Below are 16882 nucleotides of genomic sequence, written 5' to 3'. Positions count from 1 at the left end.
GGTATACAGAAGAAGTATACAGTGCAGTATATCAACAGGAAGTGGTATATAGTGGTGCAGTACAGTATACAGATAGGATGCAGTACACTATGTATGTATATAATATATAGTGACACAGTGCCTAGACGTATAACGTACAGTATACAGACAGGAGGAGAATATAGTGATACAGTGCAGTATATTGACAGGAGGTGATATACAGTGATGCAGTACTGTATATAGCTAGATGGGGGTATACAGTAATGAAGTACAGTATATATATAGAAGGGGGTATACAGTGATGCAGTATGGTGTGTGTGTGTGTATATATATATATATATAGAGAGAGAGATACAGTGCAGTATATAGACAGTAGAGGTATACAGTACAATACATAGACAGGAGGGGAATACAGTGATAAAGTGCAGTATATCGACAGGAGGGACTATACAGTAAAGCAGAACAGTATATAGCTAGATGGAGGATACATAGTGATACAGTAGAGTATATAAACAGGAGGGAGTATATAGAGATACAGTAGAGTATATAGACAGGAGGCAGTATACAGTGATACAGCACATAAACATGAGGGAGTATACTGTGGTATAGTACAGTATATAGATAGAGGGAGGGTATAGTGATACAGTGTAGTATATTGACAGGAGGTGACATACAGTGATGCAGTACTGTATATAGCTAGAAGAGGGTATACAGTAATGAAGTACAGTATATTGGGGGCATAGAGATACAGTAGAGACAGGAGGCAGTATACAGCACAGCACATAAACATGAGGGAGTATACTGTGGTATAGTACAGTATATAGATAGAGGGAGGGTATACAGTGATACAGTGTAGTATATAGATAGGGGGGATATACAGTGATAGAGTATATACATAATGTGTGTACAGGACAGTCAGGGTATATACAAAGGGGTGTGTACACATTGATAATGCTCTTGGTCATGTGACTGCGTGATTGACATCTGCGCACTCGAACCCTTCCCCTCCCTCACTGCGACGTAACGTAACCGTGACCCCCGCCGCCGCACTTACCTATCCGCCTACTAATCCTCCTTCGGTGATAACTCCGCTACGGGCGGGAGCGCTGCAGGAAGCGGAAACTAACTTCCTTCCTCTTCCGGTCAAACGGAGTACACCCCAAGCACGGCGGCCATAGCCCGCGATAACAGGAAAACAGGGCTGGAGTGCACGAGCTGGAGACACGCCCACCTCTACTGATCCGGGTGACGCAATACCTCAGGACACGCCCCCTAATGTGCTATTGGTTGTGGCTCATAAACAAGCAAAGTGAAATGGCGGAAGCATCAGAGGGCGGGGCGAAGGGGCGTGGCTATTATTAATTATTATATCAGGTGGGAAGGAACATACACGAGGAGCTAACATAGTAATGTATATAGGGGCAGTATTATAATATAGTAATGTATATAGGGGCAGTATTATAATACAGTAATGTATATAGGAGCAGTATTATAATATAGTAATGTATATAGGGGCAGTATTATAATATAGTAATGTGTATAGGGGCAGTATTATAATATAGTAATGTATATAGGGGCAGTATTATAATATAGTAATGTGTATAGGGGCAGTATTATAATATAGTAAGGTATATAGGAGCAGTATTATAATACAGTAATGTATATAGGAGCAGTATTATAATATAGTAATGTATATAGGAGCAGTATCATAATACAGTAAGGTATATAGGAGCAGTATTATAATACAGTAAGGTATATAGGAGCAGTATTATAATACAGTAATGTACATAGGGGCAGTATTATAATATAGTAAGGTATATAGGAGCAGTATCATAATACAGTAAGGTATATAGGAGCAGTATTATAATATAGTAAGGTATATAGGAGCAGTATTATAATACAGTAATGTACATAGGAGCAGTATTATAATATAGTAATGTATATAGGAGCAGTATCATAATACAGTAAGGTATATAGGAGCAGTATTATAATACAGTAAGGTATATAGGAGCAGTATTATAATACAGTAATGTACATAGGGGCAGTATTATAATATAGTAAGGTATATAGGAGCAGTATTATAATATAGTAATGTATATAGGGGCAGTATTATAATACAGTAATGTATATAGGGGCAGTATTATAATATAGTAATGTGTATAGGGGCAGTATTATAATATAGTAAGGTATATAGGAGCAGTATTATAATACAGTAATGTATATAGGGGCAGTATCATAATATAGTAATGTATATAGGAGCAGTATCATAATATAGTAATGTATATAGGGGCAGTATTATAATACAGTAATGTATATAGGGCCAGTATTATAATCTAGTAATGTATATAGGGGCAGTATCATAATATAGTAATGTATATAGGGGCAGTATCATAATATAGTAATGTATATAGGAGCAGTATCATAATATAGTAATGTATATAGGGGCAGTATTATAATACAGTAATGTATATAGGGCCAGTATTATAATCTAGTAATGTATATAGGGGCAGTATCATAATATAGTAATGTATATAGGGGCAGTATCATAATATAGTAATGTATATAGGAGCAGTATCATAATATAGTAATGTATATAGGGGCAGTATTATAATACAGTAATGTATATAGGGTATATTGTCAGTATGCAAATGAGTTCTCTCGCAGCACTGGAGGCGTCCCCAATGCTGCCAGAGAACTTTCTCCAGTACTGCCTCCATCTTAGTCAACAACGTCCTCTTCTTCCGGCGCAGGTTTCAGACTTCTAGGCCTCGCAGACTGCGCGTGCCCACAGGCCACAAGAAAATGGCCGCTTACACAGTATTGTAAGCGGCCATTTTCTTGTGGCCTGTGGGCATGTGCAGTCTGCTCTGCCCAAGGCCCTGAAGTTACAAGCCACCACCGAAAGAAGACGACGCTGCTGACGAAGATGGAGGCGACGCTGGAGAGAGTTCTCTCGCAGCATTGAAGATGTCCCCAGTGCTGTTTGAGTGCTGGGGCCCGCTCCCAGTGCCGCAAGAGAACTAATTTGCATACCGACAAAAAAAACGGGATTTCAGGCAAACGGCAGCGCAGAGACGACAACTAAAGGAAGGAGACGAATAGCCTTTCTTAAGGCTATTCCAACGTTACTCAGAAAAAAAAGCGTTTGTATGATAGGATACCTTTAATATTTATAAGGGCAGTATTAAAATATAGTAATGTATATAGGGGCAGTATATTAATATCTAAAAGAGCAGTATTATGATAGATATAGTAATGTATATAGGGGCAGTATATTAATATCTAAAAGGGCAGTATTATGATAGATATAGTAATGTATATAGGGGCAGTGTTATAAATATAGTTATATAAATGTATATGGGGCAGTATTATAATAGATATATTAAAGGGGAGTTCTGCGCAAAAAATAAAAAAAAATTTAAAGTTCGTTATTAACCCATTGATAGCAATAAGTGCACCAAAATCCCTCTAGCAGTGTTTTGAGTGACTTCCAGTATCCTTTGCATTTCTTTACATGGATAGCTTCCTGCTGTCTTAGCCTACAACTACCATGATGCACTGCAGTCCAACCCCCCTCCCCAGGGGGAGGGGGTTAGCTTTGGGGATAAGGTTTTAATTTATCCTGGACAACCCCTTTAATGTATATAAGGGCAGTATTATAATATATTAAAGGGATTCTACCATTAAAAACCTTTTTTCTGTGGATAAGACGTCAGAATAGCCTTTAGAAAGGCATGCGCGCAATTGCGGCCTCAGAACTATGGCCGCCGGCCGGCATGTGCAGTTGGCTCTACTAGGGTCTCACTGGCAGAGCCAACTGCGCAGGCATCGGAGGTGCCGCCGCCGAATAAAGACGAGGAAAGAAGGGGAGGATCCAGCAGAAGATAGAGGCGTTGCAGGATCCTGTTCTCGAGCAGCAGTGGGGATGCCCTCATCGCATTTTCAGCGCTGGGGCCCGCCCCCATCACTGCGAGAGAACTAATTTGCATACCGGTAAAAAACGGTATTTCTAAGGAACGACGCAGCAGAGATCACATCTAAAGGTAAGAGACGAATAGCCTTTCTAAAGGCTATTCCAACGTCTTATCCACAAAAAAAGAGGTTATAATGGTAGAATCCCTTTAATAAATATTGGATCAGTATTATACTGTTTCTCCAAAAATAATCCTCAGTTATAGTCATTGCTTCCAACGCTAGGTTATGTCTTGTGACGTCATAGAGACGGAAAATAAGCATACCGTAGTTCCCAACTGTCCTCAAGTGCCCCTCTAACTCCAGCCATGGCAGGCAAAATCCACTCAGCCACTCCAGAATCCATCTCCAGAGTCTTGCTTCCTGCCTCCAGACCACTACTGTGCTGTGGACTTAGTTACCTACGTGACCAGACATCAGGTGCCAGCCCTGCTCTTTCCCACTATGCAGCCGCTCTCCTACAACGTAAAGGAGAGGAGACATAGAAGACATGGTGCCATTGCCACAAACTGTTTAGAATGAGTGCTAGTAAATTTGTTTAAGACCCACTGACACTTCACCATCAATTGTCAATAACCCCGACCATTTTACAAGTTTTGTCTGGAGTGAAAGATAAAGTCCCTGAAAAACAAGATCTACCCTGAAAATAGGCCCTAGCCCTTTTTAAAGAGAAGAAAAATATAAGCCTGTCTTATTTTCGAAGAAACACAGTAGCATTTATATTCTTGTACATAGGAGGTAGTATTATAGTAGTTATATTCTTGCACATAGTGGCAGTATTATAGTAGTTATATTCTTCTACATAGGAGCAGTATTATAGTAGTTATATTCTTGTACATAGGAGCAGTATTATAGTAGTTATATTCTTGTACATAGGAGCAGTAATATAGCATTTATATTCTTGTACATAGGGGCAGTATTATAGTAGTTATATTCTTGTACATAGGGGCAGTAATATAGTAGTTATATTCTTCTACATATGAGGTAGTATTATAGTAGTTATATTCTTGTACATAGAAGCAGTATTATAGTAGTTATATTCTTGTACATAGGGGCAGTATTATAGTAGTTATATTCTTCTACATAGGAGGTAGTATTATAGTAGTTATATTCTTCTACATAGGAGGTAGTATTATAGTAGTTATATTCTTGTACATAGAAGCAGTATTATAGTAGTTATATTCTTGTACATAGGGGCAGTATTATAGTAGTTATATTCTTCTACATAGCAGCAGTAATATACCGTAGTAGTTATATTCTTGTGCATAGGAGCAGTATTATAGTAGTTATATTCTTCTACATAGGAGCAGTATTATAGTAGTTATTCTTTTACATGGGAGCAGTATTATAGTAGTCATATTCTTCTACATAGGAGCAGTAATATAGTAGTTATATTCTTGTACATAGGGGCAGTATTATAGTAGTTATATTCTTGTACATAGGAGCAGTATTATAGTAGTTATATTCTTGTACATAGGAGCAGTAATATAGTAGTTATTTTCTTGTGTATAGGAGTTGTACAGTATGATAGTAGTTATATTCTTATACATAGGAAGTAGTATTATAGTAGTTATATTCTTCTACATAGGAGCAGTAATATAGTAGTTATATTCTTGTACATAGGGGCAGTATTATAGTAGTTATATTCTTGTACATAGGAGCAGTATTATAGTAGTTATATTCTTGTACATAGGAGCAGTAATATAGTAGTTATTTTCTTGTGTATAGGAGTTGTACAGTATGATAGTAGTTATATTCTTATACATAGGAAGTAGTATTATAGTAGTTATATTCTTGTACATAGGAGCAGTAATATAGTAAATTCTTGTACATAGGGGCAGTATTATAGTAGTTATATTCTTGTACGTAGGAGCAGTAATATAGTAGTTATATTCTTGTACATAGGAGCAGTATTATAGTAGTTATATTCTTGTACATAGGAGCAGTATTATAGTAGTTATATTCTTGTACATAGGAGCAGTAATATAGTAGTTATTTTCTTGTGTATAGGAGTTGTACAGTATGATAGTAGTTATATTCTTATACATAGGAAGTAGTATTATAGTAGTTATATTCTTGTACATAGGAGCAGTAATATAGTAAATTCTTGTACATAGGGGCAGTATTATAGTAGTTATATTCTTGTACATAGGAGCAGTATTATAGTAGTTATATTCTTGTACATAGGAGCAGTAATATAGTAGTTATATTCTTGTACATAGGAGCAGTAATATAGTAGTTATATTCTTGTACATAGGGGAAGTATTATAGTAGTTATATTCTTGTACATAGGAGCAGTATTATAGTAGTTATATTCTTGTACATAGGAGCAGTATTATAGTAGTTATATTCTTGTACATAGGAGCAGTATTATAGTAGTTATATTCTTGTACATAGGAGCAGTAATATAGTAGTTATATTCTTGTACATAGGGGCAGTATTATAGTAGTTATATTCTTGTACATAGGGGCAGTAATATAGTAGTTATATTCTTGTGTATAGGAGTTGTACAGTATGATAGTAGTTATATTCTTATACATAGGAAGTAGTATTATAGTAGTTATATTCTTGTACATAGGGGCAGTAATATAGTAGTTATATTCTTGTACATAGGAGGTAGTATTATAGAAATTATATTCTTGTACATAGGAGCAGTAATATAGTAGTTATTTTCTTGTGTATAGGAGTTGTACAGTATGATAGTAGTTATATTCTTATACATAGGAAGTAGTATTATAGTAGTTATATTCTTGTGCATAGGTGCAGTGTTATTTACAACAATACATTAGCCACACATAAAAGATCCCGGCGGTCTCACATAATAGATGTCTTTGATTTGTTTTAAGTCGTTGCAGTGTCATTTTGGAATAAGTAATGTAGTGAATAATAAAAGCCTTTCCCTCAGTCCCAGTGTGTGAAATGACTTTTCTTGTAATGTATCTTTCTGTCTGTATTTGAACCCTACAGTGCTGCTGAATATGTTGGCACTATATAAATAAAAATTATTATTATTATTATAACAACCTATTAGATTCCACCATTTTTGTTCCTGGTACAAGCCAGTGTACAGTGATCTGATTGTTTGCCACAGTTTTTCCTGTTACATGACAGATTCCAGAAATTTTAAGAAACAAAATAATCTTTATTGACCAAGGACGATGGTAAGATACTATGAAGTTGCTGCACGTCCTCTGCCGCCATCGCTCAGGACAGTATTGGATTGCTGCCATTACTATTAGAAAGTCAGCAGGACATGCAGCCAATTTAAAGGGACATCCCTTAAAGGACTAACACACCTCTATTATATTCCAAGTCAGCAGTTCCCTCACATACTAATGACTCTCCCACTACACTGCAGCTCTTATCTCTGGCAGATCCACCCTAGAAATACTTATATGGACAAGAAAAATGGAGACTTACGTGGTATACAGACAGTCACGTACAAGGTGACCACACTATACAAAGGTTTACAAGACAAAAGTTATTTTCAACCCTTCCCCTCACAATCATCATCATTTTGGGGAGGCAGTAGGGCAGTATAAAAAAACACAAGTGACAAAGCCCAGATAGATGGGGTTGGCTTCAGTCCCCTCACCCCTGTCCCTTGAAACCTTCATGGTTGGACAGTAGGAGATAAGTGTAGTGTTCTCTACATGTGGAACAGAATGGATTGATTTATGCAAAATAATACTGCGCTGAACAACTGAGGCTGCATAATACTGGCATCATCTGTTAAGCCTGGCCTCAATACCTACATTTCTGCCAGCACCTGGGCACTAGGACCCAACAACCCAGTTGATCCTGTTCACACTCAATTTCCATGGGGCTGTGGGCAATGCTGGAGATTAGAGTCCAGGCAGCCCCATAGCAGTAAATGGAGCGCCAGGCACACAATTGCACTGGTGGTCCATTCACAAGAAGGCGTTAGGGCATCATTTGGTCCCCCCGTCCATCTGATAGCTGGGAGACTCATTGATCGGGAGCCACAACGACTGGACACTTTAAAAATACAGCCATTGGTTGCCCTTGGGAGTCATCTGAACACCACGTACAGTCTCCATAAAGTGGGATCCAAACAATCTATAGAAAAGGTTAGAGAAACACTGGCTGAATACAAAACCAACTACTTAGATTAAAAAAAAAAGCCCCCTCCCCCTCAGCGTTCCGTGTGTGTCCTCAGGTCCGTAGTGACGGGGTCATGCTGGATGGTTTGGTGTAACATGAGAGCCAGGAGGCCGGCTCGATTAGTCATGGCCATGCGGACATTACGTTCTTGCTCAAACAGTTCATCCAGTTTGTACCACTGCAAAGACAGAAAAGGAGAAAAGTAAGTGACGGCCTGTAGGGGGCACCGGAGAACGACGTCCTGCAGCACTAATCTAACCTCCTTTATCACCTGACATCACCCTACTCAGAGGTGCTTTCAGACAGCTGATCAGAATTTGTTGTTAGGAACTGAGCCGCCACCTTTCTGATACTGATGATCCATCCTATCCTTACAAATGCAATGTAAAGGTGCCTTCACACAGAGTTTACGCTTTTGTGTATTCTGTCTACGCTCCGTGTAGTCTGTCCATTTTACACGTGTAAAAATGCACGTGTAAAATGTAGTTAGCCATTGAGTTCAATGGCTTTTTCGTATAACACGTGTCTTTTTGCGCGTGCATAGACGTGCGCGCAAAAAGACGCGTGGCCTGGAATGGTACTGCAGTACTGTTCCCTTTCACTTAAATGATAGCAGTGCCATTCCAGGCCATCATCTACTGAAAATAATGGGAGGCAGAATAGGGCCAAGTATAAGGTGCACATCAGGATACTGATAACCTGCCCTCGATGGCCACTTTAGAACTGACTTCAGGGCATGATATACCACCCCACTGCCCATTTGATATCTGTTGTGAACCTTAACTCTTTAAGTACTATCATGGTGTCTATCATACACCACTATCATACACACATCATTATGATAGAAACCATGATAGTACTTAAGGGTTAAAGGAGTTATTCAGTTTCTTAATGTTGGTGGTCTATTCTTAGGATAGGCCATCAATATTAGAAACACAAGGGTCAGACGCTTAGGACTAGAGATGAGCGAGTACTATTTGAAATGGCCGTTTCGAATAGCACGCACCCATAAGAATGAATGGAAGCGGCAGTGACGCAGACTTTGCAGGTGGCCAGCCACTTAACCCCCTGTGTGCTGGCTGCGTCCATTCATTCCTATGGGTGCGTGCTATTCGAAATGGGAGTTTCGAATAATACTTGCTCATCTCTACTTAGGAACCCTGCCGGTTATCTGCTGTGGGACATTGTGGCTCCCAGGCATATTTCCATGTCGGGAGCCATGCTAAATAGCCATCAATTAAACTAACTGCAGCGCTGGCCCTTTGTGATCTATGGGGCAGTGTTGCAGTAATGGAATGTAAGCCTCCTATACCTTATACCTATTACCCATCCCCCTCCTCACTCTCCTTTTCTGCCCCTTTTCATTATTTAAAAAGGGTGTGGTTGTGATTATGGAGCAATTTACTGCTGCTAAAAAACGGCATCTAGTGTGAATGAGCTCCTTCAATTTGGCAAATCCTACTGGGATCTTCAAAGGGCTGTCCTTTCTTTAGGAGCTTGCATTGTCTGTGCCACATGCACATCCCATTATATGTTTGGCCGATTATCTTTACTTTTTAATTAAATTATCTACTTTTAACTGGATGATACTAAGTTCATTTTTAGTGTACTACTGTGTTTTTTTTGTTTGTTTTTTTTGGGGGGGAGGGGTTTGACCCCTTTCATTGACACATACACTTTGAAACTGATGAGAAAGGTGACAGGAGTTGTTTGCCATACAATAGATTCTATAGAATATGTAACACAAGTAAAGGACGTACCACACGAACACGCTCCAAGTCAACCTCAGCGCGGCGGAGTTTCTCCCAACAGTAATGGCGATTACACTTTCTCTTTGGGACCCTGCAGAATTCGCCGGTCAGTTCGAAGACGTCCTTCACGATGGGGCACCCGCACACCTCATCTGCTGGCACCTGAGACGGAACAGTCAATGTATATGGCGACTGCTTAGCAATTACTAGCCAAAAGAAAAAAAAAAAAAAAAAGACAAGGGCAAATTTACCTTGGGGTCTCGGGAATGCTCAGGACACAGGACCTGGAGACGTTTGCAGTAGGTTTTACTCTGTGGGTTGTACACATCACAGAAGAGACGAGTTGCCCTGAAAAACAAAATTATTTCAAGAGAGGAAGCAAATAAAGTATCTGTCTCAGGCGCTCTCTACACATAGTTATGCAGAATACAGGCTGCCATATCTAGAGCTCTGCATCGTACTGAGGGATTCTTCTAGAGCAGAAAGAATGTACAGACACGTCAATAGAATAGGTGTACAGCTAGACGGTGACTTTGGTCACGTGACTGGAAGATTGCAATGTCTCATCTAATGTACAGTAATGCAGTTGCAATGCAAGATACAAGTGCAACACAACAGGTGAAAGAATTTCAACTCATGGTTTTTGGGCACAGATCACTCCCAATGTCTAGACCTCATTGTAAATGGTGTGCGAAATATCGTACCTCTAAGAGTCGTGTGACACCAAGTTGCAGACAAATTGCACACATTATTTCCAAATCACTTACATGTGACCAAAGAGGTAGTGTAGACCTATCCAAATCCTGTAGACAGCCATCATATGTATTAGGTGGCCAAACATGAAATAACATGCACAATATACATATACAACCTACCCTTCAATTCTTGTTGGGTACATGGATCCAAATGAGGTCTGACTTTCATACTGGCAAGTAAAAAGGAACATTGTATGTAATAAACCCAAACATAGGGCCGATCAGGCTACTGTGCTGGCCAATGTACGGTCAACGTGACTAACCTTGGCGTAACAGCGCTCCATGTGCCTTAAGGCCACTTTAGGGTTAATCGGATGGCCACAAGACACACAAAAGATCTGGAGGTCGGTGTCGTCGCTGTCACCATCATTAGTCTGTTATAAGAAGAAGAAATAAATAAACACCTGTGAGCAAACATGAACCCCATCACAGGATCATGTGAGCCCCCCCAAGTCCTGCCTCCCAGGCTTGTACCTCTTCATCCTCTCGGATCTGCTGTTGCTTGGCTTTGGTGATTAAGGCTTCCAGTTCGTGAAAACGCCGCTCCATCTCCTGCAGTTTGGTGCGTGCCTGCTGCTGCTCGCGCCGAATTCGTTCTAGCAATTTCTTGCCTTGCTCCTCGGCGACACACGGGCTCTGCTGCCACTGCTGGATCCGCTGAGGAAGGATCTCATAGATGCGGCTGTATGGGACAAGGAGGCAGGAAGAAAGATAATAAATGTCCATTGTGGAGCATTAGTATAGGACAAAGCTCGGCAGCTCCAGTGTAGCATATCATGGGCAGTTTTAAAGGGATTGTACCATGAAAGACCAAGTTCCACTGTACCTAAACACCAAATTCTGGCCCAACCTAGACAGCCAATGGTGGTCTGGTTTATAGGAACAGCCAATTTCCTGATGCTAGACTGTTTCTGTATAACGGACAACCACTGACATACTGAATTTGTCAGGCAAGCTGGGGCAGTATTCTGGTGATCAATTTTGCAGACTGGTTCTGTTTCTGAGGTGGAACCCGCATCTATCAGACACATACGGCATATACCGTGGATGACTACACGAGTACAACCCCTTTAAGGAGATATTCCCATCTCATACAGTGATTGTGTATTGTGAGGAGTGATCATCATGATAAGATCAGCGTGGGACTTTTATGATCCTTTGCAGACCCACTGTGCCCCCTTCATTGGTTTTCATTGCACAACAGTATACCTGGCCACCTGCTTACCCCAGTTACTATTCAAGTGAATGAAACCACTGCTGTGCACGGTAAAACCAGATCAGGAAGGCCCTATAAGTCCACCCTATATGCAGTTCCTAGCAATATGCCATCACGTTATGAGATGGGATACTCTTGGTGCCCTGGTGATCTAGCCTGAGCTGCTGCACTCACTTGGCTGCCAGTTTCATGCCACAGTCTTCTGAGCAATACTTAGAGTTTGCCCTGGCTGGCTGCACACAACTGGGCCCCAAGCACTGGCGCAGGGAGGAGTAGTCCCGGTTTTCCATGCGTTCGGAGTGCTTGGCTTTGTCCTTGTGGCTTTGCTTTTTTTTGTGTCGCTTGTACTTATCATCTTTCTGCAAAAGACAAGTAAATAGTTTAAAAAGCCTGTAGTGAGGATAGGGCAGAGGTGTGCGACACCACAAAGGACAGTAGAAGGGCCCATTCTATTTAGTTACCTTCTTCTCTGACTTCTTCTCGCGCCTCTTCACATGTTTGACCTTGACAGCTCTTTTTCTCAGAACAGAGTCCAGAAATGGCGTGTCATCTGTATCGCTGAGCCAAGGCTGCAAGAAATAAAAGGATGGGTAAGGCAATATCAGACCCACAAGAGCCGCCACCAACCCAATGCCAAACTCATTTACCAGGTTCTGATCGTCGAAGGCTCCTCCGGCGCACAGCTCCTGATACAGCTCTGGATCCAGAGGAAGTTCATCATCAGACAGCGAGCCAGCCAGGCTAGGCGGTTCTGGCGTGTCCCTGTACACGGACATCTCATCATCCTTCACGCGCAGCATTTTCTGAACAAGAAGTACACCCAAAGCAGTGAAAATATATCGGACTACAGGAAAAGTCCTTTGATCCGGCATCAATCTTATCGGGTTATTCGCCGGTGAGTTAAACAGCCCCGATTGCTCCCTGTATAATCCCAGCCTAGAGAGAAAGCCTCATATGGGAGGCAAATTTTGGTTTGATTCTCAATTTGCAATTCACCAGCCACTGGGATACAGCAGGCAATCGATTCGCTAGGTTTGCAATTCAATACTGGTGAATTTAAGAAAACTGTAAGCAAATCAATTCCTGTGTACCCTACAGAGCGATGAATGTGCAAATCTGATGCCAAACATTTCCTCCATCTCTAGGGGTAACAAAAATAAAAGACTGACACTACGACTTTTAGAGATTTTATTATTACTTTTACTTTCATGAGCGATCTCCCGCTTGCTTCTCTCTACTTGCTCTGACTCTTTTCTCGAAGAACCTCCACATTATGTCACAATGATAGATTTTCTGGATTATTGAATTTCGGATTAAAGGCATTTCATGGTCCTTAAACTTATGTAACGTTCTATTTTATGAAGCTGAAGAAATACTTTATTTTATGTGAAGAATGGTGCACACACAGATGAGATGTAAAAGTTGTGATAAGGAGTCTCTGCACAAGATCACTGACAAGACACAACAGATAAAGTACAGATAACATGGCAGGAGAACGTATGAGATGCTACATACATTGTACATACATACCCCCCAAACTGATGCTGAAAGTAAATGATCTTGCAAAGTGTCATCATATGACAAAGCTCAATAGTCCTTATGTAGTACATCAGAGGCCGTCATAACAGGGTATGAGATGGTACCACTTTATGATCTTGCCAGTGCAGCCCCTTCAGTCTTACGCAGTACAGCAGTGCACTGGAACAGCAGTTGTACAGGTAAAAACAGTGAAGGGGCCTCAGTGCTGCAGCCCCTTCCATCCTTTGTATTGCTGACAGTCCTAGATATTGGGGCCACCTCAACCATAAAACGATGGCACATCTTAGAAATATATCATCCCTTTTAAGAGATGGGAATACCCCTTTAATGAGTGGTACATCCATAATAAAAGGTGGCATTTCCCTTTAATTAGAGCCCCATTAAGCAACATTTTGCAGAGAACTGAGAAAAACAAGGCATTACAGAAATTCTAATATTATAGCTCTTCCTTACCCTTGCTCTGACTTGACACTGTCGGAGACGGCATTTTTGGCGTATTTTGTTGGGTCCTCCAAACTTCTTCATGTCTCTGCAGAAGTCGCACTGCCCGCAGTCTTCTGTTCGGCTGCATGACTCGCACTCCCCACACATGCGGGCTGATCGCTTGATCTGATGAAAAGAAGACAGAAAGGACAATTTTCCAGCTTCCTGCCCACACTGACACTCCATATCTGAGATATAAGGCAGCCATGTAATATAGATAGACAAGCGAGGGTTCAACTGAAAGCTGACAGTCATTCTTTACGATTCCCCATACACATGCAAGCACATACAGTATGTTCTTAATAGAGAGAGGAGAATAACCTGCTGACAGACACTTCAGGCAGTGTCTTTTCTCATGTGCTGAAATCTAACATGCCAATTCTTTTCCCCAACACTTGCCTTCTGGAAAAGGTAGGGACACCCCTATCCACATCAGATAATTGTCAGGTTTGGACAAAGTTCATCTAACATGTATAGACATCTAAAGAAGTCGATGAAACCATGGCTAGTGCTGACTCCTGGCCCCCAGCGCCCATACTACATAGCCTTGCAGAGATTGCACATTACCTTGCCTCCACTGCCTGTGCTGTTCCTCCTCTTGTCATTCCTTTGTAGCTCATCATTCTCTTCTCTATCCGTATCTCTCTCCCGGTCCTTGGATTTCTTGTGTCGATACCTGATCTCCAGATGAGGATATTTCTCTAAATAGTAAAAATAACCAGAAACTTGATCTCCCAAATCTTCTAAATTTAACTGGACCCGTCCCCCATGTGACTAGCGCAGGTTCTATATGTGGTCGCAGATACACTTTCCCTGAACTTGCCAAAGATTTTATCACAATGTCCCAGCATGCATGTGGGCTGCCATGTGAGCGTTCCCAGCTAAATTTAAGAGTGTATACCTACTACTTATACTATACACAGAATATGCAGAAGTCTGACCATGGGAGAAATATAGACAAGACTGGCAGGCACAAGAGCAAGAAAAGAATAGAAAGGTCTATAGCACTATAAGAGGATAGGGAATAAGTGTCTGATCATAATCTCCAAGCCCTATTGAGAAGTCTCAATCAATGTATAATACTGGAATGTGTCGTCCATGTCTTTAAGAAAGTGTAGGAACCCTATTATATTAATATCAGATATTAAGGGGCCCCTCATTCACAAGTTTAGTGTTTACCCCATAGGCCAGACCCCCAGCGATTAAAATCATGGCACATGTCCTGTAGACAGGAAGTGTTCGTGGGAAAACCCCCTTTAGGTTCAGGATACACTAGCACAAATTAGTTACCGTGACTTCATTGGCAGACAATACACAGCAGTTTACCATTGCAGGATAGTTCAGGGGATAGAAACAAATCCCATCTATTGTGTGTAAAAAAAAAAATCTGCAGAGCTGTGACCTGAGATGCGGGTCTTAAACCCACAACATGTCAATTACTACTGCAAGTTTTACCTGGGATTTTCAACATCTGCAAGTGAGCCGCAGTAACAAAGGAATACACTGCAGACATTCAATCATGTTTTCACAGTGTGTGGCCTTTCATGTCTTCTAAAATTGGGCATCTTACATATTCAAAAATGCTGACTGTGCACTCATTTCAGTGCACTTTCAGTTTTGCAGGCATATACTCCGGTTAGAGGGATTTGTGTGCCATGGCACAAGCCTCATGGGGTTTTTTGCCTTCCCCTGGATCAACACTGTAGGGGATTGTAGGGTTATAGGTTGGACTTGATGGACTAATGTCTTTATCCAACCTCATCTACTATGTAACTATTAATTTTAGGTGAAAATACCATGGCCCTGTCACAGCTACTGATATCATTACCCCCCCCCCCCCCCTCCCGTCACCTTTATAGGCATGCTCTGTCACCGTGTAACCTTCAGAATGGCTGCTAACAGTTATACTTTTCCATCCTCAGTATTAGTGTTGCTTACCTCGGCACTGCATGCAGTACCACTCCCGGATAGCCTTCGCCATCTTCTCAGTAATATTGATACAGTGTCCATGGAACCATTCATTGCAGTGATCACAACCGCTGAACATACAAAAAGAAAAAATGATAACTTACTGATAGGACATATGCAGGGTCGCATTAACACATCCAGTCTCTTCCACTTATCACGTTCATTGGTCACATAATACAGAAACAGCTCAGTTGCATTCTAGTAAGGTGTGTCTGTGCTTTATATTCACCCGAATGCTGCAGTCATTTCAATCAGCTTGTCAGTGGAAGCTTCAAGTGTCAGACCCTCACTGATAACGTATTGATGTCCCCAAAATCCCCTTTTAAATCACTTTTACAGCACCCTAAGTACAAGAGCATCAGGGTCTCTATCTCCAGTGAAAGGTGGGGTGTGCTCTTCACTGAAATGGATGGAAGTATAGAAACTAACATGACTCAACATTCTAAGCATCAAAAAGGGTTCAAGTAGCCAAATCTCAACCTCTCCCCCACAACATGCCTTACTTACATCATAAAGCAGTTGATGTCTGGCTTCCGGCATATGCAGTACACAGGTGCATTCTCTCCATTCTCGGCCTCGCCGAGTCCAGCCATATCAGGGTCCGAATATTCACTTTCCTGTGGGACAAAATAAATTTTCTTAGTTTGGGCTGCATATAAAAGTAAGACTTGACAAAAACAGCAGGGAGCGTTGTTTTACGTGCCAGCACTGCTACACTGCAGATCTATAGAATAGTAAGGGTTACAGAGACACCACTGGACTGGATTTACATTGGTGGTAATGGCTACAGCCTCACCCAGAATGTCCAATATGAGAAATAACGGCAATGTTCAGCCATAATAATCAGATCCATTATACCTAAGCGTTTCCTTAGCACAATATGATGTTACAGTCTGGTCATTGTGGTCAGTATAAAAATAGAGAGGAATTGAGGAATAGAATCACCGATATCTGGGTCTGTCTGATTTCAGGAGATATTGACTGGCTGGACCTAAAGGTGACTACACGCTGTATACAACAGACAAACCAACTGATCCTTTTGTGTATGTAGAAGTCTCCCGACATCTGCTATCGGGGAAGAGAAGAGTCAGACA

At 41.0% G+C, this 16882-nt stretch overlaps 1 protein-coding gene across 2 annotated transcripts in view; it reads right to left on the bottom strand.

Moving 5' to 3' along the window:
* LOC142184600 (uncharacterized) overlaps positions 1-16882 on the bottom strand; it is a 36018-nt gene that overhangs the window by 18009 nt on the left and 1127 nt on the right. For both annotated transcript variants that reach the window (XM_075259579.1, XM_075259580.1), the window contains exons 2-5: positions 16296-16405; positions 15759-15859; positions 14388-14521; positions 13791-13946 (exon numbers count right to left, since the gene is read on the bottom strand). In XM_075259579.1, coding sequence (XP_075115680.1) covers positions 13791-13946; positions 14388-14521; positions 15759-15859; positions 16296-16405 — 501 coding nt within the window. The remainder of the gene's footprint in view (positions 1-13790; positions 13947-14387; positions 14522-15758; positions 15860-16295; positions 16406-16882) is intronic.

This window comes from Leptodactylus fuscus, chromosome 11 (genome assembly GCF_031893055.1).
Source record: "Leptodactylus fuscus isolate aLepFus1 chromosome 11, aLepFus1.hap2, whole genome shotgun sequence".
Classification (NCBI taxonomy): domain Eukaryota; kingdom Metazoa; phylum Chordata; class Amphibia; order Anura; family Leptodactylidae; genus Leptodactylus; species Leptodactylus fuscus.
Note: the sequence above shows the minus strand (reverse complement) of the source record. Positions and strands in the feature narration are given on the sequence as shown.